The sequence below is a fragment of the Lepus europaeus genome, chromosome 7 (genome assembly GCF_033115175.1).
Source record: "Lepus europaeus isolate LE1 chromosome 7, mLepTim1.pri, whole genome shotgun sequence".
Classification (NCBI taxonomy): Eukaryota; Metazoa; Chordata; class Mammalia; order Lagomorpha; family Leporidae; genus Lepus; species Lepus europaeus.
Genome location: NC_084833.1, coordinates 12,719,627 through 12,746,819, shown reverse-complemented (window position 1 = coordinate 12,746,819; position 27,193 = coordinate 12,719,627). Strand labels below are relative to the sequence as shown.

Here is a 27,193-nt window from a genome sequence, read left to right as displayed (position 1 = left end):
AAAAGAGATCCCATCAGAGCAATATGAATGCTGCTAAAACTGAAGAACAGACATCAGGTTTGTAGTGAAACTTGAAAGGGAGAACGGCAAAATCCTTAATGCTTTAGAAAAGTTATTAAGAACAATGCCACCAGAGAAATCAATAATTAACACATGGATAAGTTGTTTTAACAATTGATGAAAGGATATTAAAGATGAAGCTAACAGAAGCTGACCACTCACACTAATTTTCAAGGAAAAAATTAGTTTTTTTTTTCATGTCCAATGAATTAAATTAATACCAGAAACAAGTCAAACTGTAGACATCTCAATTGGTTCAGTTTACACAATTATGACTGAAAAATTTAAGTGGAACAAACTTTATCCTTGATAAGTGCCAAAACTCTTGTGCTTAGATCAGCTGCATCTGAGGGCCGAAGTTTCCATGGAAATTTTTAACAAGTGGGATCAAAAAGCATTTATTCAGAGAACTTCTAGAAAGAGATGAAACAAGGCTTTGCCACTATAATCCTGAAGAAAAAGCACAAAGTACTGCCTACCAAGAGGTAAAGTGAATGCAAAAAAGTCAAAGCAAAAGTGGACTTGTCCAGAGCAAAGGTGATGGCAACAATTTTGGGGAATATGAGTACATTTTACCGGTTGACATTCTGGAGGGCCAAAAATTTAGCAAAATAACAAAAACTACAGAAGCTTCATCCTACAGTCCTCCACAACAGCAAAACTCTCACTCACTCCTCTCATCAAACAAGGACAATTTTGTGAGAATTTCAATGGGAAATCATTAGAAATCCACCTGCTTTTCCAAGCCCATAAGCAGAGAGCTGGATCGGAAGAGAAGCAATCAGGACTCAAACTGCTGCCCATATGGAATGCTGGCAATGCAGGCAGAGGCTTAGCCTACTATGCCACAGTGCTGGTCCCTAAAAATATTCTTATCAGAAAAAAATTGACACAAAAATTGTATATTATTTCACATAACATAATGATCTCAGGTTCCATCCATATTGCTGTGAATAACAAAACTTTGTTCTTTTTTGTGACACCGTGTACATATACCACATTTTCTTCATCCATTCTTCAGTGGATGGACACTTAGCTTGTTTCTGTTTTTTGACTAATATGGTTAGTACTGCAATAAATGTTGGAGTACATATATCTCTCTACAGACTGATTTTTTTTTTGCCTTGGATATCAATCTAGTTGTGAGATTGCAGGATCATATGGTAGCTCTATTTTTTGTTTTCTAAGAAAATTTCCTGATGTTTTCTACATTGGCTGGCTACCTGCTTTATATTCCCACTAACAGTGTGAAGTTTCCCTTTTCTCCATAATTTCACCAGCATTTACTTTTTGACACTTTGGGAAGAGATGAATATAATCCTTTCCATTTACTACTGGACATCATGTTGAGTGAAATAAGCCAGACCCAGAAAGAAAAATACAGCATGTTTTCCTTTATATGTGGGGACTAAATTAAAAAAAAAAGAAGAGAGAAAAAAGAAAAAAATAAACCAAGCTCCTTGAACCTCATCATGAGTCTTAAATAATGCATAACAAACAGCATATAATAGGTTTTTAGCACAATCATGATGAGTGCTAGCTATGATATTATTAGGATGAAATGATGGTCCTTTGTATTATTTTCCACATATGCTATTTTAACACAATATGCCCTGGAGCAAAGATAGATAAAGGAACAGGGTAATAAGCAAGAAAGGGTTGCACAGAAATTGAAATGTATTGTCATGATTTGATAATGGCAACTTGTTTTCAGTGTTCTCTAGATCTACATTGTGGGTATGAGGATACAATTTAGTATATAACTTAGATATATTGCAGCAGACTTCTGTATGTGGGGAGATCTTCATGGATCCCTTTTCCAGCTTCTAAATTTTGTTTATGAGTTAACTGAGACACCAAGAGTGAATGAGTTGTGTCATATTACTGGAAAGAATTAATCTACCAATTAATATCTTTTGAATTCACAGTATGCTGGAGCAGTTTGTCTTTTTTATTCTTTCATGTTATATAAAATATTTATGTGTGCACATTAGTCAAATTGTAGAATTAATCTCAATTTTTAAAAAATTATTTTCTTATGTTTTGGTTTTATTTTTCCCAATTACCAAATTTATGTTATGTGTTTCTAGCAAAAATAACACATTAGCAACATTGTTTCTTTGTCAAGGACTCACATCTACAGATACACTATATCTCCCATTACTGGTAAAGTTAATTTTTATCACCTGTTTAAGAGGGCATTTTTTACTCTAAGGTAGTGCACATAAAAATGCAAAAGCCATATGAAATCTCCAAATTTCAAATGGCTATAACTTTTAATATCCTTAAGGTTTGCAATTTTCCTCAGTTATGAAATTCTGAAAATTCCTTCAAGTCCAAAAGTCTCCAGATACATAGTTTTGTATTTGAAAACTCTAAAACAGAAGAATCCAAGAACTGATCAACCAGCAAAGAAGCTATAGACTTTTATGAGGAGACAGAAAAATTAAGACATGAATATAACTCAAAGTCAAGGAAATGAGCTAAAATGCCATTCTTCCTTTGAAGCTATGAAATTATTCATGTAACATTAAAAATGTTGTTTAAGGGATGGGTGTTTTAACTAGCAGTTAATGACACTGACACCAACATCCCACACAGAGTATCTGGGTTTGATATGTGATTCCAGCTCCTGACTCCAGTTTCCTGTTAATGCAGACCTTGGGAGACACTGGTGCTTCCTGTCACCCAAATGGGACACCTAGATCGAATCCCCAGCTCATGGTCTTGACTTACCCGCTCCAGGCCATTGCAGGCATGGAAGGAGTGAACCACTGGACCAGGCTCTCATTCCCTCTCTTTGTCTCTCTCTTGTACTGCACGTGTGTGTGTGTGCACATGTGTGTGTGTGTTCCTCTCAAATAAACAAATACAGCCTTTAAATATGCTATAAAGAAAATAACAGAATATGTAAATTGAATCTGAATTTAAAGCACAGATACAATCCATACTTTTTTACTAACCTTTGTGTTTCACCTGCATCATAACCTTCATCATCCAAGGAACACTAAGTGAAAATGTCAGAGTCCGTGATGACTGCATGGATTTGTGGGATTAACAGCCTTATGGTATGGCAATGTCAGCAGCAGGAAGACCTTCTTCCCTACTCTTTATGATTTCCACCTCCCTCAAGAGCTCCTTGCTACAGTAGTAGTAAGCAAGACCAACTGTAGAAAACATATATAATTTAATGCACAATGTATACAAATAAATGTATAGGTTTTATCTATATAAAGAAGGAATTTGATGAGGGAATCAGCAATTCCGTAATCAATTCACACTACATCTCTGTAGTGGGGAGATAAAGTGATTCAAGAAATTGGGGTATAACAAATATCTTTTTTTCTTTGAACTGTCTGTAGTGATGCACCCTTGTGAAGTCTATTTGAAGTCAGTTGATTTACGCGTACTAAGTGCATTCTCTTCCCCTTTTGTGTTCCCAGATGCATCCTTTGGATTTGATGAACATTACAATGTCTCTTCTCTCCTGCTGATGTCCAGGTATGTTTCCAGTCCCTAAAGCATGAAATTCCCATCTCTTTTTGAGATTCCAAACACTCTCCACTGCTGATCACAGAAATTTCTTTTGGAAGCGTAGAGGAGGGTCTTAACTTGTACTCAAAAAGTCTTAACAGTCTGTTATTTTGATGTTTTAAGGGACAGGGCTGGGAACACTCAGTCTCCACAGAGTTATTAACACTCCAGTATTTCCTTTCTGCAGTGCAGCCTTTTAAAAAAGATTTATTTATGGCCGGCGCCGTGGCTCAGTAGGCTAATCCTCCGCCTTGCGGCGCCGGCACACCGGGTTCCAGTCCCGGTCGGGGCACCGATCCTGTCCCGGTTGCCCCTCTTCCAGGCCAGCTCTCTGCTGTGGCCAGGGAGTGCAGTGGAGGATGGCCCAAGTGCTTGGGCCCTGCACCCCATGGGAGACCAGGAGAAGCACCTGGCTCCTGCCTTTGGATCAGCGCTGTGCGCCGGTCTCAGCGCGCCAACCGCGGCGGCCATTGGAGGGTGAACCAACGGCAAAAGGAAGACCTTTCTCTCTGTCTTTCTCTCTCTCACTGTCCACTCTGCCTGTCAAAAATAAAAAAAGAAAAAAAAAAGAAAAAAAGAACTTCTCTTAAAAAAAAGATTTATTTATTTAAGAGTTAGAGTTAGAGAGAGATAGAGATAGATAGAGAGAGAGAGAGAAGTCACCCTTTGGCTGACTTCTCAGGTAGCCGCTGCAGCTAAGGCTGGACCAGTAGCTTCATCTGGGTCTCCTAAGTGGGTGGCAGGAGCACAAGCACTTGGGCCACCTTCCACTGCTTTTACCAGGCCATTAGCAGGGAGATGTATTGGAAATGGAGCAGCCGAGACATGAACCGACACCCATATGGGATGCCAGCATTGAGGTGGCACCTTACCCACTACCACCATACCCAATGCAGTTATTTTAAATGTCTAAGTCTTAAACGCTGAATAAACTTGTTTTTTATTTCCAACCAACAATATTAATGGGGCTCTTTATTCATGTGTATAGTATGTCAAACTAAAACACAAGGAATGTAAAGATGCATGCAATAGTAACAAGATTCTATAAAGGCAGAATACATTGATGACAACTTTCACGTACTCAGTTCTCAAAGAACTTTGGTGAATATCAGTTGTAGGTGGAACTGTTGAGGAGTGATGTGAAGAGGCTCCAGCTGGGAAGTGGGGGGAACACAGGGCCAGAAGCATCAGCATCACCTGGAAATGAATTGTAAATGTACATTCTTGGGTTGTTAACTAGGTCTATCGATTCAGATAAACTAGGGAAAAGATGTCACATCTGCTTATCAAGCCTTCCTGATGATTCTGATGTGTGTTCAAGTGTGAAAACCACAACTCTAAGCCAATTGTTCTAAATGAGCAGTGAGTTTGCCTCCAGGGGCTTTTGTCAAAATCTGGAGACATTTTTCAGTTATCAAAACTAGGATGGCAGGTGCTACTGACATCTAGAGGTAGAGTCCAGATCTTGGTAGAATCCCACAATGCACAGAACCACAACACAACCAAGAATTATCTAGTTAAAAAAAAAGTCCATGTCATCATATGAACCAGCCACCCCACTCCTGGGAATTTACCCAAGGGAAATGAAATCAGTACACAAAAGAGCTGTCTGCACCTCCATGGTTATTGCAGCTCAATTCATAGTAGCTAAGACATGGAATCAACCTAAATACTCATCAACCAATGACTGGATAAAGAAATTATGAGATATGTACACTATGGAATACTACACAGCAGTATAAAAAAAATCTGGTCATTTGCAACAAAATGGATCAATCTGGAAAACTTCATACTTAGTGAAATAAGCCAGTCCCAAAGAGACAAATACTATATGTTCTCCCTGATCTGTGAGAACTAATAGCACACCTAAAATGAAAGCTGTAGAAGTGAAATTGACACTTTGAAGTAATGGCTTGAAGAGCCCTCAACTGTCACAGAACAGTTTTTTATTTTTATTTATGTTTTTCTCTTCTTCCTACTATATGTTGAACTCTACTTAACATAGCATTAATCATGTGTATATATAAGTTAATTGAAAATAGATCTCAGTAAAAAATAAAAGGGGAAATAACAGAGGGAGGATGGAATTTTTATAACTGTAAAGCTGTATGGTTCTGCATACAGTTCTATGAACTTATTTCTAAGAGTACAGTTCAAAAACTTTTCATGGGACTCCAAATCCCATTAAAATTGGTGGTAAAAATGCCGTGTTATTGTTAAAGTGATCATATTAAGTGTTAAGTGAGCATATAGATAGGATTAAGTGTTAAAGAGCATCAAGTGCCTGGTAATAATAAGACAGAATTAAAAAGCAGGGAATGTCCAACATGGGAAGCAATCCACACAGCAGACTCATAGAATGACAATCACTTCAAGTAACACTCTGATCTCAGGATCAGTCCTTAAGGCTTTGGGATGTGGATGAAAAGTCCACGAGAACATTTCAGGCATGGAAACCCAAGACACTGTGGCAAAAAATATCCTACATGAAGGATCTCTGTGAGTGAGACCCCAGTGGAAAGAAGGGGCCATCAAAGAAGGATGTACTTTCCTCTGAAGGGAGGAGAGAACTTCCACTTTGTTTATGGCCTTGTCTAAATACTGATGGAGTTTGTGGTCACAAAAGATTTCCATAGCCTTGGCAGCTCATGGCAAGAGCCTCGGGTGATCACTGGGGTCATAAATAAGAGTGTTGATTGTTAAATTGTTAAATTAACGACAGAAGTCTCTGTGCACTTACTCCCCATGTAGGACATCTGTCCTTAATAAGTTGTACTATGAGATTTAACTGCAAAACTTGTTCTCAAACAGTACTTTATACTTTGTGTGTCAGTGCAAATTGTTGAAACCTTTACTTAGTATAGAGTTGGACTTCTATATATAAATTTAATTAAAATGAATCTTAAATAAAAATGGGATGGAATAGGAAGTAGGAGGTGGGACAGGAGTAGGAGATGGATGGTGGGTATGGGGGGAAGAATCAATATATTCCTAAAGTTGTACCTATGAAAATTGCATTCATTAAATAAAAGCTTTAAAAAAAGTCCATGGTTCCAAAATGAGGAAATCTGATCTAAACTGAGCCTCCAATATTTTGAGTGTCCAAGAAATTAAATGTCAGCAATTATTGTTTGTAGTGGTGGTGTATGTGTGGAGGGGATGGTTCATCTCCAATTCTAGTTTCAGGTGGGCCAGAAGGAAACAGACTTTGATTTAAAGTGATCACTTTCATTTAAAAACTCTCTTTGTTGGTGGCAAGTGCTATTTCTTTTGAAGTGCTGTGTCAGGTAACACTCCTGGCTAACCTATCTCAAACTAAAAGAATGCCTGTTCTGAAATTCCAAACACCAGTTGACTATCTCATGAGCCAACTATCAACATTATAATGAACTCAGTATCTTAAAGTAATGTGCCCAAGGTCAAGTGTAGTAGTAGGTATCCATGGCATATCCCCCTCTTCCTCAAATCCTACCTCATCTCAGTAAAAGTCCACCACCCTGAGTCTGAGCACTCCCACTTTCCCCCTACATACTTTCATCCCATGTTCTTTCCATAATGAGCCACTTAGCTTAAACTTATACAAACAAAGCAAAACAAAACAAAACTCCTCTATTTTTTGGTTTTTGTGATGGGTTTAGGAATCTTAGAGTTTGAAAGCAGTATTGGATCATTTTCCCTGGAATGAGAGGTGGAGAGGATAGACAAATGGAAGTTAGTATTTTTCTTAATAACTTTCTTTGCTATTTCACATATATTGTGTTTAATCTAATATCACTTATAATTTGTGCATAGTACATTTAATGTATCTGTAACAAAACAATTATAATAGAAGACACACTCTAAAGTCCTGTGTGTACTACAGACTTCCTGATAACTAAGGGAGAGGTCATAGGAAGAAAGGGGAGAAAGTCACAATGTCCAGAATGTATCACCTCCCCTGCCCCAGCAAGAGACTGTCCCAACCCAACCTGTGCACTCAGAGTCCCAGGAGAAGCATTTTGGAGCAATATGTATCTGATAAATGAGTATCCCAAAGATTCAGGAAGTGTGAGAAACTAAAGTCCCTGGATCCAACCCAGGAGGACCTGGGCCTGCTTTACATCAAGAAATCTAAGGGAAGTCCATGGCAGTCCTGTTGACAATTCATACCTTTTCATGAGAACCCAAACAGCACTCACTCCATTTACTGATTGCTATGATTTATTTATTCTTTTCACTGCCTATCCACTCTTCCAGTTGAATGTTTAGAACTACCCAAATCTTGAATTCAGGGCTGACTTCACACAGGCATGCAGATCCACTGGTTCCAGTCACAGGGCATTTGGAGATGGTGCAGAGTGTCACTCATTCTTTGCATAGCTATGTTAGTCTTGTCTGTGTGAGAATAGACGGGAAAGCCAAGTTTCTCCATAGTCACCTCCTGAGCATGGACAACATAGGAGACGAGGCCTTGGCACCGGTACTCAGGTAGGGTGCCTGCCATTCGTGTTTCTCCAGTCTGGTCCATCAGGTTCCAGGACACAAGGTTTCCCTCAGGCCCCAGTAGACCACTGGTGGGGAAGGTCCGGATGCAGCGCTCAATGAATCTTTGGCTCCTCTCATTACCACCATAATACCAGAATTTGTTCACCAAGGAAGCATGGGCAACATCCAAGGATAAGGGTTTGAACTTCTCTTGGTTGCTATGGAGAGCCAAGAAAGAAAGCATAACCCATGAGTATGAGGATTCATATTTGTTCTGACCTCTATTATCTTGAGAGACAGAGTACACAGTCAGGAAACAGCAAACACAAAGTCCTCAAGGATGGGTAGGCTTTGAGGATAGAGCAAAGAAAGACTAGTATTGATGGAGGAAGGGGTCAAGAAGAGCCAGAAATGTTGAAATGGCAGACAGAGGCTGGATCTATTCCAGGTGCAATGGGAGATGGTGGTAGTTTTTAAAGCAAGGGATAAGCATGGGTTGAATTACTTTGTTTTGAAAAAAAAATTTCTTGACTACTTTTTAGAGCATTGACTGTGAGAGCCAGAAAGAAATCAGGGAGAGAAATTGGGAAGCTACTTTAGCAATGAGAGGTGTGAGTAGTACAGAGTGACTTTTATCAAACTCACATGGCCTTGGGCTTGCCACCACTGGGTGATAAATTCTTTCCTTCTAGCAGGGAAGGAATCAGTTTCTTGATAGTCCCAGATGTCATATACAGAAAGCTTTCTGAACGCTTGATTTTGAAAGATTTAATGGATGAAAGATTTTGTATCACCTCATTCAGGCTGGCCTGTGAGCCTAGAGTGATAAAAGGACATGGGTAATGGTCTAAGTACATTCTAGAGAGATGTTTTCCAGAAGTAGAAAGCACTGAGATTTAGAATCAGGAAACCTTGGAGCTGGTGCTGTGGTACAGTAAGTTAAGCATCTGCCTATGGGGTTGACATCCCATATGGGCCCCAGTTCAAGTCCAGGCTGCTCTACTTCTGATCCAGATCCCTACTGAAGGCCTGGGAAAGCAGTGGAAGATGACCCAAGTGCTTGGAATCCTGCACCCACATAGGAGACCCAGAAGAAGTTCCTAGCTCCTGGCTTTGGATCAGCCCAGCTCTGGGTCGGCTTTTGCAGCCAGTTTGGGAGTGAATCAGCGGACAGAAGACCTCTCTCTCTGTCTTTCCTTCTCTCTGTCTGTAACACTGCCTCTCAAGTAAATAAATAAATATTTAAAAAACAATCAGGAGGCTGGCGCCGTGGCTCACTTGGCTAATCCTCCACCTGTGGCGCCAGTACCCCAGGTTCTAGTCCTGGTTGGGGTGCTGGATTCTATCCTGGTTGCTCCTCTTCCAGTACAGCTCTTTGCTGTGGCCCGGGAAGGCAGTGGAGGATGGCCCCAGTGCTTGGGCCCTGCACCTGCATGGGAAACCAGGAGGAAGCACCTGGCTCCTGGCTTCGGATTGGCACAGCACCAGCCAAGGCGGCCATTTGGTGAGTGAACCAATGGAAGGAAGACCTTTCTCTCTGTCTCTCTCTCTCTCACTGTCTAACTCTGCCTGTCAAAAAAATAAATTAAAAAAAAAATCAGGAAAACTTTTGCTCTGACATTAGTACTACTAGGGAGTTAAGGTTTGTGCAATTTTTCCTGTTCTGCATAACTGAAAACATGTCCAGAGATGGATTTAGCTATGGCCAAGTTACTAGTGGCAATAGTGAGACTGGAACTGCATGTTCTGGGTTACATAATCATGTCATTTTGATAACCAAAGATGATTTATTTTGTTTTATTTATTTATTTATTTTTGACAGGCAGAGTGGAAGTGAGAGAGACAGAGAGAAAGGTCTTCCTTTTTTCCATTGGTTCACCCCCCTAATGGCCGCTGCAGCCGGCGCACCGCGCTGATCCGAAGCCAGGAGCCAGGTGCTTCTCCTGGTCTCCCATGGGGTGCAGGGCCCACGCACTTGGGCCATCCTCCACTGGCCTCCCGGGCCACAGCAGAGAGCTGGACTGGAAGAGGGGCAACCGGGACAGAATCTGGCGCTCCAACTGGGACTAGAACCCGGGGTGCCGGCGCTGCAGGCGGAGGATTAGCCAAGTGAGCCACGGCAAAGCCTAACCTAAATTGTTGGTTCACAGCATCGTGAGGTTTTCCATGAAGTAAAAGTTAACTGACACCTCCTGATATTGTTTTAAGTTCTTCCTAACTCCAAATTTTTAAAAATCTTTTTAGTGTTCCATGCTCTAGGGTCTATTATTATTCTCAGGTCTATATATGAATAACATGATCTCAGAGATGGTAGTTCAACTGGCAAAAATCACAAAAGCAACTGACAGGCAGATATTATTCCTGGGAGTCTGATAACAGAGTGTATGCTCAAAATCACAGTAGTCTTAAGTGACCTTGGAGGTGTTCTAAGGCACAATGAACTCCCCCTATTCTGGTAATGGAAGGTCAGAGATAAACTCTGCTGTGACATCCAGTCATCCTAAGGGTCATGGATACAGCTACAAAACATGCATTAAAACCTTGGTAGCAAGAATTATATTGTGGTTGTCTATATATAGTCCATTTTTCCAAAATTTTGATATAGTTCCACTTCTGTGGATAAAGAAACAGCTGAGTTAAAAAGTCAGCCACAGGCTGAGGATCTGGAGCTTGAAGGAAGGAGATTTGAGTCCTATGGTGACTTGCTTAGCAAACAGAAATAATTCCCCACACATAACATTGCTCTTGCTTACTTTGAATCTGCAGGTGCTGTTTCCAGTTGATGACATCTGGAGAATCAAGGAGTTCTTGACAGTTTTTGGGGTCCCTGGTGTAGATGTGGTATGTATTGGTATAGTGGTCAAGGTCATCTCTCATATTCTGTTATCATTGAGAAAGGGACAATGAGACACATTCCTTATGGTTCATGATTGCAATGCTATTTTTTCAAAATACCACTATACTTCACTATTTTTAAGCAAAAAAGAATAATGTTCTAATTGGGGCATTATAATTATTTCTGACTAAATGAAACCAAGAACAAAGATTAAAATATTCAATTCATGACCTAAAATTCCAGAATAATACTGTTCTCTACCTCTGAATCACGTTAAAACTTCAAATTAAACAGACACAATGATTTAGAGAGCATTCTTTTATATCTCCATTCTCCTCAACAAGAAGAGGAAAAGCAACTGACAAATGAAATCTTCCGTTGCAAGAAAAACTTTCCTCAGTTAAAATATTTGCACATGATGAACATGACCATGTTAAAATGGACATGGTGAGGTGTTGAGTGCAGTGGTTAATACTGCTAGGATGCCTGAGTGCTTGAGGCCCCATTCCTACATTCCCGAATCTGACTTACAGTTAATGAGCACCCAGGAAGGCAGTTTTAATGGCTGAAGTGCTTGGATCCCCACCACTCACATAGGGGAACTGGATTAATTTTTGGCTCCCAGTTTATGCATGGCCCAGCCTCAGCTCTTGAGGGTGTTTGGGGAGTGAACAGCAGATGTGGATTCTCTCTCTCTCTCTCTCTCTATCTCTCCTACTTCCCTGTATTTCAAATAAATGAAATTTTTAAAAAATTTGAGGGACCAGCATTGTGATTCTAAGGGTTAAGCCACCTCCTGCTACACTGACATCTCATATGGTCACTGATTCAAGTCCTGTCTGCTCTACTTCAGATCCAGCTCCCTGCTAATAGACCTAGGAAAATAGCAGAAGATGGCCTAAATCCTTGGGCCCTCACATGCAAGGGTGAACTGGATGGAGTTCTTGGCTCCTGACTTCAGCTTGTCCCAGCCCTGGCCATTGCAGTCTTTTGGGAATGAACAAACAAACTGAAAATCAATCTCTGTCTGTCTGTCTTTCTCTCTCTTTCAAGTAAGTAAATAATTCTTCAAAAAAATGATAATGATAATGCTGGATTAAAATCTCCATCTCTGTGTAATGAAACCAAGAGGACAAAAAATAAATTACTTTTTAAAATTACTATGATAAAATAAATTATTATTCAGAAAAACAAACAAAAACAAAAACCCCACATATTCTCAAGATGAAATTATTTGGAACAAGGAGGCAGAAGAAAAGATTGCCACAACTAGTGCAGAATTAGAAAACTGTTTTATAAATACTTGAATATTACACAAAAATGCACATTCAAATCAGCAATATGCTATTGACATATTTTGTGGCTTAGGATCACATAAAAAAATCTATAACAATTGTAAAATATCTAATAATTGTATGGCTGCTCAATTTTTATTATTATTGCAAATTTCTTGATTTTTATATAATGTTTAGTAATTTTAAAATAACTTTATAGTTATACTGGTATTTTTGATACTTTATTAATTTGTATGTACTTTTCAATTTTTAAATTGACTTTTACATTGTATTTACTTATTTGAAAGATAAGAACAGAGAGACAGACAGAAAGGCAGAGTGGCATCTCATATCTGCTGGTTCACTTCCCAAATGCCTGCAATAGCCAAGTCTTGGAAAGGCCAAAGCAACAAGCATGGAACTCGATTCCAGTCTCCCATCACTCACTGCCTCCCAAGGGTAGTAATTAGCAGAAGCAGAGCTGGGACTTGGATCCAGGCACTCCAGTACGGAATGCAACCATCCCAAGCAGTGTCTTGACCAATTATAGCATGATTTTTTGACAGGCAGAGTGGACAGTGAGAGAGAGAGACAGAGAGAAAGGTCTTCCTTTTTGCTGTTGGTTCACCCTCCAATGGCCGCCGCGGTTGGCGCACAGCGCTGATCCGATGGCAGGAGCCAGGGGCTTATCCTGGTCTCCCATGGGGTGCAGGACCCAAGGACTTGGGCCATCCTCCACTGCCTTCCCGGGCCACAGCAGAGAGCTGGCCTGGAAGAGGGGCAACCGGGACAGAATCCGGTGCCCCGACCGGGACTAGAACCTGGTGTGCCGGCGCCGCAAGGCAGAGGATTAGCCTAGTGAGCCCATGATTTTATTTATTTTACTTGAAAGCCACAGTTACACAGAGAGAGAAGGAGATGCAGATAGAGAGAGGGGTCATCAACCTCTGGTTCACTCCCCAATTAGCCACAATGACTGGAGCTGTGCTGATGCAAAGCCAGGAGCCAGGAGTTTCCTCTGGGTCTCCCACGTGGGTGCAGGGGCCCGAGCACCTGGGCCATCTTCTACTGCTTTCCTAGACCGTAGCAGAGAGCTGGATCAGAAGTGGAGCAGCTGGGACTTGAACTGGTGCCCATAAGGGATGCCAGCTCTGCAGGCAGCGGCTTTACCCACTACACCATAGTGTCAGCCCCACAACATGATATCTTGAAGCATGAGAGTATTTCAAAAAGTTTGTAGAAAATTAAAAGGTATGTTTATTTTGATGCCAAAAAAAATGAAATTTGGGGACTAGTGTTGTGACACTGTGGATTATGCTGCTGCCAGCGATGCTGCCATCCCATACGGCCTCTGATTTTTGTATCAGCTGCTCCATTTCCAATCCAGCTCCTTGCTAGTGACCTGGGAAAAGTATAGAAGGATGATCCAAGGGCTTGTTCCCCAGGCACCCACATAGGAGTCCTGCATGAAGCTCCTGGCTCCCGGCTTCAGCCTGGCCTAGTCCTGGCCGTTGTGGCCATTTGGTGAGTGAAAATGCAGATGGAAGACTTCTCTCTCGCCTATCTCTCCCTCTTTCTGTTACTCTGCCTTTCAAATGAATAAATAAATCTTTTAAAAGAAATGAAATCCATATATATGAGGGATCTTCAAAAAATCATGGAAAATGTATTTTACAAAAGAAAAAGCTGGATGAGATCACAAAGACTCAGATGACCTCTATGTTAACATCGCAGTGCTGGCCTCTATAATCAGAGCTTCACACAAACTTGCTGGCACTGATCTAGCAAAGTTTAGCATCCAAATTGCCCACAGGCTAGACAGAGAGGTACCCACCTTTCTCCACTATCATTGACCAATTAAAGGAAGGTCATCAACACTGTAGCCTATCCAGAGGCCCACAGAGGAGCTGACAACTCACTGCTCAAGCCCCAATTTAATCTGGTAAATTCACTGCCTGTAATCCCTTGGGGAGTCAAGAGAGTGATCAGTAGCTTTGTGACTCCTTGCTCTGTGCATTGCAAGTAAACTGCTACTTTCTTCCACCCAAAGAAACACAGTCAAACAAAATTATGCATGGATTTCAAAAATTTTTCAATTCTTTCAAGTATTTTTCCATGAAGCATCCTTGTATATATACATTGTGGAGTGACTAAATGTAGTTAATCAATATTTGTATTACTTTAGATGGATTTTTGTGGTGAGAACACTTTATATACACTCTCAGCAGTTTTCAAAATATGATGTATTATTATAAATCTTAGTAACTATATAGTCAAAAAGATCTCTTGAACTTATTTTTTCCATGTAATGGAAATTTTGTGTCCAACATATTTTACCAACATCTCCCCAAACACCCAAAATATTTTTTTTACATACTACTGCTGGCCATCTCTGTATCTTCTTTGGAAAGCACTTATTTAAGTCCTTTGACATTCTAAAATCAGGCGATTCATTTTCATGCCTTTAGTTGAGTTCTTCATATATTTTTGATATTAGTCTATTATCAGATGCATAATTGGAAATTTATTCACTCAGTCTGAATATTTCTGTGCTACAAGAGTTACCGTGAGCTTGTAAAGGTTTTTTTCTTCAAGAGTAGTTGTTCAAACAGATATCTCTATGGGAGAACAATTCCCAGAGAATTCTGTTCTGTCATCTTGCTTGGGCCTTCTGCTTTGTTTTTTAATCGTTGAAAATAAACTCATCTTTGAATTGTATTATCTATTTAGCTTCACTAGCTTATAAGTTGTTCTCCAAATTGCATATGGAAATTCTAACAATGTAATTTTAGTCTTTATAGTCATCCTAACTTATTACACACTTTCATATCTTTGTTCTTGCTATTTACTCTAGCTATAATTTCCACTTTTCCTTATCAGCTTGACAAAAATATATTGAACTGCAAAATCCAGTTCCAATGAAATCTCCATCAGGCAGTGTCCCTAACCACATCTTGTAAACACCACCCCTGAACTGCATAGTTAATCCATCAGCTTTTACTTGGACTAGTTCTGAACCTCATGTGTGTGTCCTCGTATACTTGTGACCAAGTTTAATTTATCTTTCTTTCTTTTCCTCCAGTCTATGAGCTTCTTGAAGACAAACACTTATTCACCATCACTTTGATTCATTTCATGATCTATGGGGTTTACCACATTGCCTGGTGCATGGTAGGCACACAGCCAATATGAACATAGGAGTTTCTCTGTATCTCCAACTAACAACTTACCTCCTCCTGAGGACGGACAACCACTGTATTAAAATCAGGCCACTTGTCCACCAGGGCCTTAAGGTTGAATGGGTTTCCATGATTTATGTGGAAGACAGTCCCAAAAACCTGCAAAACCCCAAGATAGGAAGGTCAGCTTTTTGGAAAGGGAGAGACAAATGCCTTATTCATCAGGACAAATATTATTTCTGTAAAATTATGACAAGATTTTAAATTATCTTTTTTGCAGATTCTCGTCTAGTCATGCACATACACAAACAATATACTCAGCTTTCCTCAAGTTATTATCATTGTCATGAATCCTTCACTTTGTGATATTAACCTCACTTTTCCCAAGAAAAAAATAGTCTTTATGTGCATGTATATAATATCTATATATGAAGTGCAAGTGGGAAAATGTCAAAAATTACATCTCAAAAATTAAAACATTTTTCTAAAAATGTAAGCATAAAGATGTTCAATTTTTAAAAAAGATTTATTTATATATTTGAAAGGCAGAGTTACAGAGAGGCAGAGGCAGAGAGAGAGTGAGAGAGGTCTTCCATCTGCTGATTCACTCCCGAGATGACCATAATGGCCGGAGCTGCGCAGATCCGAAGCCAGGAGCCAGGAGCTTCTTCTGGGTCTCCCATGTGAGTGCAGGGGCCCAATGACTTGGGCCATCTTCTGCTGCTTTCCCAGGCCATAGCAAAGAGCTGGCTTGGAAGCAGAGCATCTGGGATACCATCCGGCACCCATATGGGATGCCGGCACTACAGGCTTTACCCTCTCCACCACAGCGCCAGCCCCTTAATATTTTTTTTTTTTTTTTGAACAGGCAGTGTTAGACAGTGAGAGAGAGAGAGAGAGAGAGAGAGAGAGAAAGGTCTTCCTTTTCCGTTGGTTCACACCCCCTGCCCCCAAATGGCCGCTATGGCCAGTGCGCTGCGCCAATCCGAAGTTAGGAGCCAGGTGCTTCCTCCCGGTCTCCCATGCGGGTTCAGGGACCCAAGCACTTGGGCCATCCTCCACTGCCTTCCTGGGCCACAGCAGAGAGCTGGACTGGAAGAGGAACAACCGGTACAGAATCTGGCACCCCAACCGAAACTAGAACCCGGTGTGCCGGTGCCACAGGTGGAGTGAGCCGGCAGTCCCCTTAATTATTTTTAATAGCTGAGTAATATTCCATTAGATTAATGAATCACAGGAAACATATTAATTTACTAGTTTATGATCCTTTCAGTTTGGTAATTTTCCACAAATAATTCTTCCTAAAATATGCCTACAAGTTGACATGAATGTGAAACTGTTTTGAAGGATGTTCAGAAAGGAAATTACTGTGTATGTTCAAACCTCTTTAACATAAATTCCCACTCTACCCTGTTGGGCATTGCCTAAAATCTCCATTACAACATGGCGCCTGGCGGATGTTCGAGGGGTGTGTCTGTGGCTGCTGCGGTTAAGCTACGTAAGATCAGACCACCGGCAGGGATAGGTCCACTTTAGTTCCGGACACGTGGACAGTGCATGATCCCTATACTTTGCTTAAGATGCCCCTGTGCGTGATCCACCCACGCCTGCATGACCTTTTCACTGATTGGCTCCCCTACTGCCCACGTCTTTTGTAAGCTTTATAAACCTGCATACTTCTTCAATAAAGCTGTTCCTGCTTCGACAGAACTCACAGGTGCTTGTGGTGTGTTCATCACCCGTCGACCTTACCTCTCCCGTTCACCTTGTTGGGGAGTGTCTGTTCTGGCCCCTGCTGGTCAGGGGCCAGCCTAGGGCTTGAGACCCTGACACTACCCTTTGGAGAATTTAAAGAAGTTTGACAAACCAAAAGTGCCTATTGCCTAGGGCTCAAGAGAATGTGCTTTGGAGTACCATAGTCTGTACTAAGCCCTGGATCCCCATATCTGCCATGTTGGACAAGCTGGTGAAAAACAGGGGTGGAAGGGAGAAGGTGAGGATCTAAGAAAGAAAACCTGTTGACAAGAGATAGTCTTATGATTTTGGAGTAGGTAATGTAGTAGTAGATATGCCCATAGACCTTATGACACTTGTGACCATGAAGCCTCAAAAGATACTGACTGGGAAATACAATGACCAGAAATCAAAACAATGGCACATACATACAAATGATGATCAAACACTCTACCAGTATCCTCTCCTGCATCCTCTAACCCTACATGAACAATTGATGTTAGATGGGGGGAAGAGAAAAGAATAAAATCTTTTTAAGTTGACTGACTTTAACAATTTATTCTGTGTTCAGTCATCAGTGGAGGTTGGATACAGTTTCAGTACAGACTGGGAAAAATATAGAATCTGTCTTTTCACAAATCTGTCTTGGGAGTGTCTATAAAATGTATTTACACTATTATATCATCAAAATATGAAAATATGGGGCCTTCACTGTGTCATAGTGGGTAAAGCCACCTCCTGTGGTGCCAACATCCCATATGGGCACCAGTTCAATTCCTGACTGCTCCACTTCGATCCAGCTCTCTGCCAATGTGTCTGGGAAAGCAGTGGAGGAAGGCTCAAGTCCTTGGGCCTCTGCACCTACGTGGGAGATGTGGAAGAAGACCCTGGATCCTGACTCCAGAGAGGCCCAGCTCCAGCCATTGCAGCCATTTGGGGAGTGAACCAGTGGAAGATTCTCTGTCTGTCTGTCTGTCTCTTTCTCTCTCTCTCTCTGACTCTCCCTCTGACTCTCTATAACTCTGCCTTTCAAATAAATCTTTAATGAATGTGAAAATATATGAAACTATTATTCTTTCTTGTCGTGGCCTAATTACTTAAAACTCTGTTACTCCTGTTGAACTCAGAACATACCAAACAGAAATAAAAGTCAACTACTGTACATTGAACCAACTGCAGTTGATACCGGCAATTAACTGTATTTAAAATCTAATGTTTAGTTAGAACGGTTGGTGAACATTTTCTCAACTGGTCCTCAAGTAAGTGTTCAGTAACAGTGAGTTCCAGCTTATACATCCATTAAAATTACCTGGCTACAATTATTCTAGATTTCTATCAGAGGAAAATATGGATCTTACTGCATAACCAGAGAAGAGAGTCTATTCCTTTTTGAAAGCTGAGAAGCCAAGAGTGCTGCTTTACTTCTACACCGAAAGGCTCCAAGAAAGGACCATTTGGAAATACCAAAAGTTTTATTTAAATGTTCAAATCCACTGAACACAAGGAATAAAGGGAATTTTTAATCACAAAATTCTTCACAAATATAGGAAAATTTTAAGCATGAAGAACTTTTAAAAAGAGTCACCACAGTGGGGCTGGTGCTGTGGTGCCGTGGGTTAAAGCCCCAGCCTGCAGTGCCAGCATCCCATATGAGTGCAGGTTCGAGTCCCAGCTGCTCTTCTTCAGACCCAGCTCTCTGCTATGGTCTGGGAAAGCAGTAGAAGATGGCCCAAGTCCCTGGGCCCCTGCACTGGCATGGGAGACCTGGAAGAAGCTCCTGGCTTCGGATCGGCTCAGCTCTGGCCGTTGCGGTCATTTGGGGAGTGAACCAGCGTAATGAAAGACCTCCCTCTCTCTGGCTCTACCTTTCTCTGTAACTCTTTCAAATGAATAAAATAATTCCTTAAAAAAAATAAAAAGGAGTCACCACAAGGGTATCTCAGACAAGTTTCCAGACAGTGTCTTACTGAAAGAACCACAAAAAAGGCCGGCGCCGCGGCTCAGTAGGCTAATCCTCCGCCTTGCGGCGCCGGCACACCGGGTTCTAGTCCCGGTCGGGGCACCGATCCTGTCCCGGTTGCCCCTCTTCCAGGCCAGCTCTCTGCTGTGGCCAGGGAGTGCAGTGGAGGATGGCCCAAGTGCTTGGGCCCTGCACCCCATGGGAGCCCAGGAGAAACACCTGGCTCCTGCCATCGGAGCAGCGCGGTGCGCCGGCCGCAGCGCGCCTACCGCGGCGGCCATTGGAGGGTGAACCAACAGCAAAAGGAAGACCTTTCTCTCTGTCTCTCTCTCACTGTCCACTCTGCCTGTCAAAAAAGAAAAAAAAAAAAAAAAAAGAAAGAACCCTTTTAGGCAGGCTGCCTGCATGTTGAGGCATGTCCAGTGAAGTATTAGGTACTATTTATTAATGTTACTTGGCTGGCGCTGAGGCTCACTAGGCTAATCCTCCACCAGCGGTGCCGGCACCCTGGATTCTAGTCCCTGTTGGGGCACTGGATTCTGTCCCAGTTGCTCCTCTTCCAGTCCAGCTCTCTGCTGTGGCCCGGGAAGGCAGTGGAGGATGGCCCAAGTGCTTGGGCCCTGCACCCGCATGGGAGACCAGAGAAGCACCTGGCTCCTGGCTTCAGATCAGCACAGCGCGCCAGCCATAGCCACCATCTGGGGGGTGAACCAACGGAAGGAAGACCTTTCTCTCTGTCTCTCTCTCTCTCACTGTCTAATTCTGCCTGTCAAAAAAAATGTTACTGGGATTTATCAAAGTGACTAATTTTATCTTTCTTATTTTAATATTAGATTAGTTGATTTTAAGTACTTTTGTTTTGGTAGTGATTAAAGATTATGGTCAATTGTCTCAATTCTAATAAATAAAAATGAAGCCACATGATCTACAAACAACAGAATGCCCTGGCAACTCATGACTAGAGCCTAGGGAGATTACTGACGCCATGAACAGGAGTGTCAAATTGTTAAGTCAGCAACAGGAGTCACTGTGTACTTACACCCCATGCGGGATCTGTCCCTAATGTGTCGTCTAAAGCCAAGTGATGCTATGACTGGTACTGAAACAGTATTTTTATACTTTGCGTTTCTGTGTGGGCGCAGACTGATTAGGTCTTAGCTAATTATATACTGAAGTGATCTTCTGTATATAAAGAGAATTGGAAATGAAAAAAAAAAAAAAACCTGGTGTTAAAATGGAAATGGCATAGAAAATTAATTATTTTGAAAAAAAAATTATGTAGGATCTCTGTCTTTAATGTGCTGTACATTGCTATTTAATGCTATAATTAGTAATCCAATGGTAGTTTTTTCACTCGATGTTGCTATATGGGCAAAATGTTGAAACCTTTACCTAATATATACTAAATTGATCTTCTGTATACAGAATGCTAATATTCTTACCCTTTATACAGAATCAAGGAAAAACAATCTGTTGTGGAGGAGCAGAGTTGTGGTACAGCGGGACAAGCACAGCTTGCAATGCTTGCATCCTTCAGTGTAACTCAGATTCAACTTCCGGCTGCTCTGCTTCCAATCTACCTCCCTGCAAATACCCCTGTGAAAGCAGCAGGTGGTGGCCTAGTGGTTGGACTCCTGCCATCCATTTAGAAGACCTGGAGAGAGCTCCAATCTCCTGGCATTGTTGCTGCCATTCAGAAAATGAGCCAGCCCATAGAAGGGGTGTGTGTATGTGTGTGTGTGTGTGTGTGTCGCCCTCACTGTCATTCTGCTTTTTAAATAAAGAAATAAATCCATTTAAAAACTCTGTTAGGAGTGAGGAAACTAAATGTACTAATCAAGTGTATGAATTTTATAGAAAGAAAAATAAAACAATACAAATCTAGAAAAGATTGTTCATCAGAGAGGACCACATTCTTTTCATTATTAAAGAAAAAATATAAACAAGATCTGAATCTAGAGCTGCTTTGGCTAGTTCTGGGTTTAAGCATTCATATGTGTATGTTTTATTTAATCCTGAGAGTTTAGTTATTCTAGGTCAAGGAAGATATTAGAGTTATCCCTGAATAGCTGATATTTATTAAGTTCAGAGCAATTGGGAAGTAGAAATTGATCTGCTGCTAATTTCAAAGGTTTGTGACAGTAAAGCTCTCACCTGGAAAATGTTCTTTTAGAGTGAACAAATAAACATTAATATGTAGTCTTAGCCAAATTTGGAGGGGAAATCTGGGAAAATTTTACGTGCTACCCTCAAAAGCTTTTTGGAAAGGAGCAAGGGACTAATTTTTGCAGTCAGAACAAAGACAGCGTTTGGACAAATATTATTTGTCTAATTATAAATAGATATTTATGGGAGAGTAGACAAACCTATTAATCTAGTCATGTGAGTGATAAGGACATGATAGCAAATATTTTGCAGGGACAGAATGAAAACAAATTGAGAGAAAACATGAAGCAGCACGTGGTCTAAAATAAATATTGCAAGAATGTTCGTCTCCTTTCCTCCAGTTTCAGAGCATGTTTCTCTTCCTTACTCTCCTCAGAAGTCACCTTTAAGGATTCCGGGAGGCTCTTCCTCAAGGAGTTCTCCAGCATCTGCAGCATCTGTGCGCCTTGTAGTAAGAACATTGCTCAGGAGGCCTCCACCTGGAGAGACAGCCCAGGGACACCCAGGAATGAGAGGAGTTGCAGGAGATTCAGACAAAAGAATAGCAAGTTCTGCGCTAATATGCAGGACAGGCATCAGTGTCTCTCCACTGAAGTCCTCACAACTCCAAGGGAAAACAAGACTGACAAAAGGACAGGAGTCTTTTTCTGAGTTTTTTGTTTGTTTGTTTGTTCTCTTTATTATCTTTTGATGAAATAAGCCATTAGTTGCACTTTAGGTGAACAAGCACATTTAAAAATAAATATAACATTTTAAAATTTCAGTTGCTATCAGTAATTCTTGTGGGTCTCCTAGTAACAGGCCGTGTAATCTTGGAGAAATTACTTAGGTTCATTGTGCCTGAATTTCCTCAAATGTAGATGAGCTAACGATACGGTTTAAGTCACAGCAATTTTTTTAGGATTAAATAAGTAAATACCTACAGTGTGCATTGAAGAGTCCTGGTCATATGTATGTTATTTATTTATTTCTCATGTTCCTACCACCTCTTCCCTCTTCCCTACATGAATGACAGTGCTGTGTAGCACATGATGTTTTTATCTACTGTTTTTAACACGGGGCATTTTGACAAGGTCTAAAAATAAACAGTTGGCTTTTAAAGAGTCTCATTGCCACATCATATTCAAGGCTGATACTGTCACCCTATGACTGACCTCACTCAAGTTTTAGTTTAACTCCATCTGTAATCCTTACCTTTGGATCTGTGATACACATTGTAGAAATGACTAGGTAACAAAAAACACCATTTTTACATATTTGACTTTGCATCAAATTGAGATTACCTAAGCATTCCTTAATATCCCAACTACACGCAAAAGGAAGAAAAGAGGATGTGTCACTGAATTTGTTTTCAAACTGTGACATTTGGAGTAGAGAAAAGTAACTTCTAAGTAAAGGCACCAAGGAAGTGCTCTTTGAGGATATTGCATTAAACTGTCTGTGTGTGAGCTGTCACACTACAGACCAGAACTGGGTACCACATGATGTCAGAACAGAAAGGAGACTTCCACTTTTCACCAGGGTAGACCTGCATTTATCTTCACACCTGCAACAATGGCAATTTTTACATAATGAATATCAGATCACACAGCTATGATCCACAAGAAAAGAGAGACAAATAAGATGGGCCCTAGGATTGCATCAGATTATTATCAAAGGGACTTTCCAAGATACAGTTCAGGAACATGGAGTCTAAGAGAGCATAGTGCCTCACTGACTTGAGCATACAGAGACTGGAGGAGGTCTAGGTGGAACTTCAGAAAGAGCGGTAAGTCAGAGTCAGTGAGAGAGAGAGGGCGAGAGAGAGAGAGAGAGAGAGAGAGAGAGAGAATGTAGAAGAGAGAGAGGAAATGGCTAAGGGAGAGTGAGGGGGAGGGGAAGAGGGAAAAGTGAAAGGGAAAGAAGGAGGAGGAGGAGAAGCAGGCGGAGAATTTCTGAAGATTTGAAAGTGTCCCCTAGAGTCTTTGGTTACTTACTGATCTGAGTATGTACAAAAAGAAACTGCCTTAGCCTGAGAAAGAACCACTGGAAAAAAACAAGGAAAAAAACTTCCTACAGCTCACATGGGCTGAGAACAGTTTATGTTCTCACAGCCTGGAGCAGAAAGATAGCGTAATACAAGAGCAGGCTTTGTCTATTCTAGATCCAACCTAACAACTAATTAAAAGCAAGCCTTGAAATGATTCAACAGATTCTGACACCTTAACTGCATGTGAGAACAAAATACAACATGATAAGTAAGTGCTACAAAATCTATAAGCCAACAATGAGTAAGTCATATTGTCCAACATCCAACAAAAATGTTACGCATAAAAAAAAAGTTTGAAACCTTAATCCAAAGTCAGTAGGCAAAATATGGAAAGCATAGACTGAAAAAAGATGCTTGTAGTTGTGTTCAAAATGTTTTTTATATTACAGCAGTGCCTAACCAAAAGATCCTGTTCCCCATCATCTTGCAAATGAAATTTTTTATTATCCAAAAAATAAAAATTATGATAAAACGAACAAACTCAGAGATGTTGGAACTAGCAAACAAGCATATTGACTGCCTGTAATAATTTTTCTCCTCATGATTAGGACACAGAATACATGCTAATGTTGAGAAAACAATGGAAAGTAATAAATGACCAAGATGAAACTGACAGAAATGGAAAATAAAACATCTAATCAGTGAGAATACATCCAGGAAAAATATATGAGATGTGATTAACAGCAGATTACATGTTATGGAAGACAAGAGCAGTGAAGCTAAAGACACAGCATTTAAAAGTTTTCATAATGATACCCAGCGGGGGAAGAATCATTACAGATCTGTTCATTCAAATAAGTCACAAAACACCTCAGGTTTTACCTGTAGAGTGACAAAGTGATTACAAAATTTATGTGATAGTTAGGACTTACTAGAAAGCTACAGTAATCAAGATGGAGTGGTATTGGCATTTGTACAAATACATGAAAACCAATGGAGGTAATAGAAAGCCAAAGAATTGGTTTCCCACAAAGATGTCTTAGATAATTCAATGGGAGATAGACTAAAAGTTGTGTGAAAAAATGGTATTGATTTTTATTTTTAAGCAGTCAAGATGACTTGTTGGTAGACTCAAGGAATTGCAAATTAGAAGAAATTCACAGATTGTGTTCATTTGCCTCTCATCTGCTTTCTGTTTCCCAAGTCACTTTTCCAAAATAGCTCTGTATTCCATTTTAGGTCCTTTTTGAACCTGAGTAAATAAAAACAATAGCATTTAAAGCATAGTATTTTTTTAAAAAAGATTTATTTATTTATTTGAAAGAGTTGCAGAGAGAGAGAGAGAGAGGTCTTCCATCTGCTGGTTCACTCCCCAAATGGCTGCAATGACCAGAGCTGTGCCAATCCAAAGCCAGGGGCTAGGAGCTTCTTCTGGGTGCAGGGGCCCAAGGACTTGGGCCATCTTCCACTGCTTTCCCAGGCTATAATAGAGAGTTGAATTGGAAGTGGAGCAGCCGAGACTCGAACTGGCGCCCTATGGGATGCCAGCACTGCAGGCGGCAGCTTCACCCACTACACCACAGCATCAGCCCCTGATCTGCTTTCTAAGTACAGATTCCACTCATCTTTCAAAGTCTATCTTTAAGGGTCTGCCATCTTTAGTGACTTCTGTTATCTTTAATTTCTGGCAGAATAAATAAAACCTTTTTGTATGTTTCCATAAGTGTTTACTCATGTCTCAATTACAAAAATTGTTACATTGGGTTAATGTTTTCTTTTTTTTACTTGACAAAATACCTATTGCATGCATGCGCAACATGTTTTTAAATTGGCTTATAGCTTTCTTTTATAGACTGATTTTCTCTGAGTCAGTCAAGCGACCCATTTTATTTATTCACCTATTATTAATGCTTATCACAGTATTTGGCACATATCAGGTGCTCAATAAGTGTGTGATGAATGATTGAACATATGAAATGCCTGCATTAATTTGTGTGTCTAATTACTCCACTTTCCAAAGGTATAAACATGTTAATTGATTCTTTCAAATTACAAATATGTATTAAGTATATAATATATATGATAAAGGGTTTTCAGCTGCTTTATTCTGTCTTGTATCTAAGGGTCATAGAATGGTAAAAGTATAATATTCTGGAAGACTAATATTATCTTTTATCTAGAAATAGCACACAAGGAAGTTACATGAATATAAAATGCAATATAGAGGGCCGGCACCGCGGCTCTGCCTGCGACGCTGGCATACCAGGTTCTAGTCCCGGTTGGGGCACCAGATTCTGTCCCGGTTGCTCCTCTTCCAGTCCAGCTCTCTGCTGTGGCCCAGGAAGGCAGTGGAGGATGGCCCACGTGCTTGGGCCCTGCACCCACATGGGAGACCAGAAGGAAGCACCTGGCTCCTGGGCTGGCCGTAGCGGCCATTTGGGGGGGTGACCCAACAGAAGGAAGACCTTTCTCTGTCTCTCTCACTGTCTAATTCTGCCTGTAAAAAAAAAAAAAAAAAAAGATGCAATATAGAGTTTCACGTCAAATTTGTGGGGTATAATAATACTGTACTTCCTGATATGTTGAGTTTGGAACCACCCCTGAGGATCTACACAGAAACTGACAACCAAGCATGACATCCAATAAATAATGTACACTAAAATGCACTAATACTGAGAGATCCCAGAAAATCCCAAATACTCACTGTACCTGGCAGTGTTGGGCAATGGGCAATGTCCTTGTGTGTGAACTTCAGAATCTTTGAACTTGACATTTCAGAAGTGGAAATTAATCCAAAGAAAACAATTAGAAGGAAGAAACAGCTCTCAAAAGAATTCTTTAAAACCACACAAACATAAGCAAGCACTGAACAAACTCTCAGTGTCCAGCAACAGAGGGAAGTAATGTAAAATATGACCAAAATATGACCCAGCAGTGTGATAAAACTCTAAGGCATTAACAAAATACATAATAAATGTAGACATATGGGAGGGTGTTCAAATAGAATGAGAAATTTAGAATATACAACAGCTCATATGCAATGAATATAACCAAAAATTTAAGACAGAACACCAAAATAAAAGACTTTGTATTAGTTGCATTAAAAGCAAAAATCTTTAAAATTTGTTCTCCAAATGATTTAAATAAATAGCAAATCTGATCTGTATTCCCATCCTTATTAACCTGCTTAATCTCTGACTTTGAGTGCAGCGAGCTTCTTATCAGCCATGCAAGGAAAACACTCCACTCCCTGGCTGATGACATGAACAAGGTTAAATACAGTAACGCTTGCAGTGTCTCTATGGAGTAAGTGTTCTATTCAGAACCCACTTCCAGAAGGGAAACCAAATTGCCTCTGGTTCATTTACTACATTAGGGCAAAAGCCTCTAAGAATTTTTCATGATACTTGACAAAATGCCCTTTACAGAGTAGATATCAGATATATGCTTCTTATGTTGAAATTACTCCTCTCCTTGGACATACTTGCCTGCATATATTCTAAGCATAACCTAACATCAGTATTTTAGTCAGATTTGCTTAAGTGTAGGAGCTGTCACAAAGCAAGGCTTACCTTCTTTATAAATAATTTTGGTTCCTATATTTAGGATATATAGTATATTATGGGGCACATATAGACCATACAAACGTAATCATAGTAAAACAAGTTAACGTGTCCATCATCTCCCAGAGTTACCCGTTTTTTGTTTTGTGGCAAGAATAGTTAAAATCTACCCATGTAGCATGAATCCCATATACAGAACCATTTGTTATTTATAGTACTCATGTTGCACATTATGTCTATAGACTCTATCTACTACTTTGAAATGAGGCCTCACCTTAAAAGCCGTCTTCACGTCACCCTTCACAGGTGTCCCTAGGGACAACTGGCGAGCAGCAGATTCGACTGCAATCTCTCTGATGCCGTCAGCTCAGCGGCCTTGCCTGTCCTGTGATTATGCCTCCTCCGGAAACTGCTGAGCTGAGGCTTGTAATTTGAACCTTGCACTAAACCGGTG

The 27,193-nt window shown here is 40.5% G+C and overlaps 1 protein-coding gene across 1 annotated transcript; it reads right to left on the bottom strand.

The window, feature by feature from the left end:
• Positions 1–7,776: 7,776 nt before the first annotated feature.
• LOC133763001 (glycine N-acyltransferase-like) lies at positions 7,777–27,134 on the bottom strand. Its single transcript, XM_062196092.1, has 6 exons — positions 27,014–27,134; positions 21,591–21,686; positions 15,399–15,506; positions 10,812–10,938; positions 8,704–8,875; positions 7,777–8,276 (listed from the first exon to the last, which is right to left on the bottom strand). Exons 2-6 carry the CDS (start codon positions 21,666–21,668, stop codon positions 7,874–7,876), a joined length of 888 nt encoding a protein of 295 aa, XP_062052076.1. The 5' UTR covers positions 21,669–21,686; positions 27,014–27,134; the 3' UTR covers positions 7,777–7,873.
• Between the last annotated feature and the right edge of the window lie 59 nt (positions 27,135–27,193).

Excerpts from the sequence above, each read along its gene's own strand:
- LOC133763001 (XM_062196092.1), bottom strand. The coding sequence starts at position 21,668 with ATGTTCTTACTACAAGGCGCACAGATGCTGCAGATGCTGGAGAACTCC. Across the intron at positions 10,939-15,398 it reads TTGTCCGTCCTCAGGAGGAG|AATATGAGAGATGACCTTGA; the intron begins GTAAGTTGTTAG and ends CAATGATAACAG. Across the intron at positions 8,277-8,703 it reads GGTGGCAAGCCCAAGGCCAT|CAACCAAGAGAAGTTCAAAC; the intron begins GTGAGTTTGATA and ends GGCTCTCCATAG.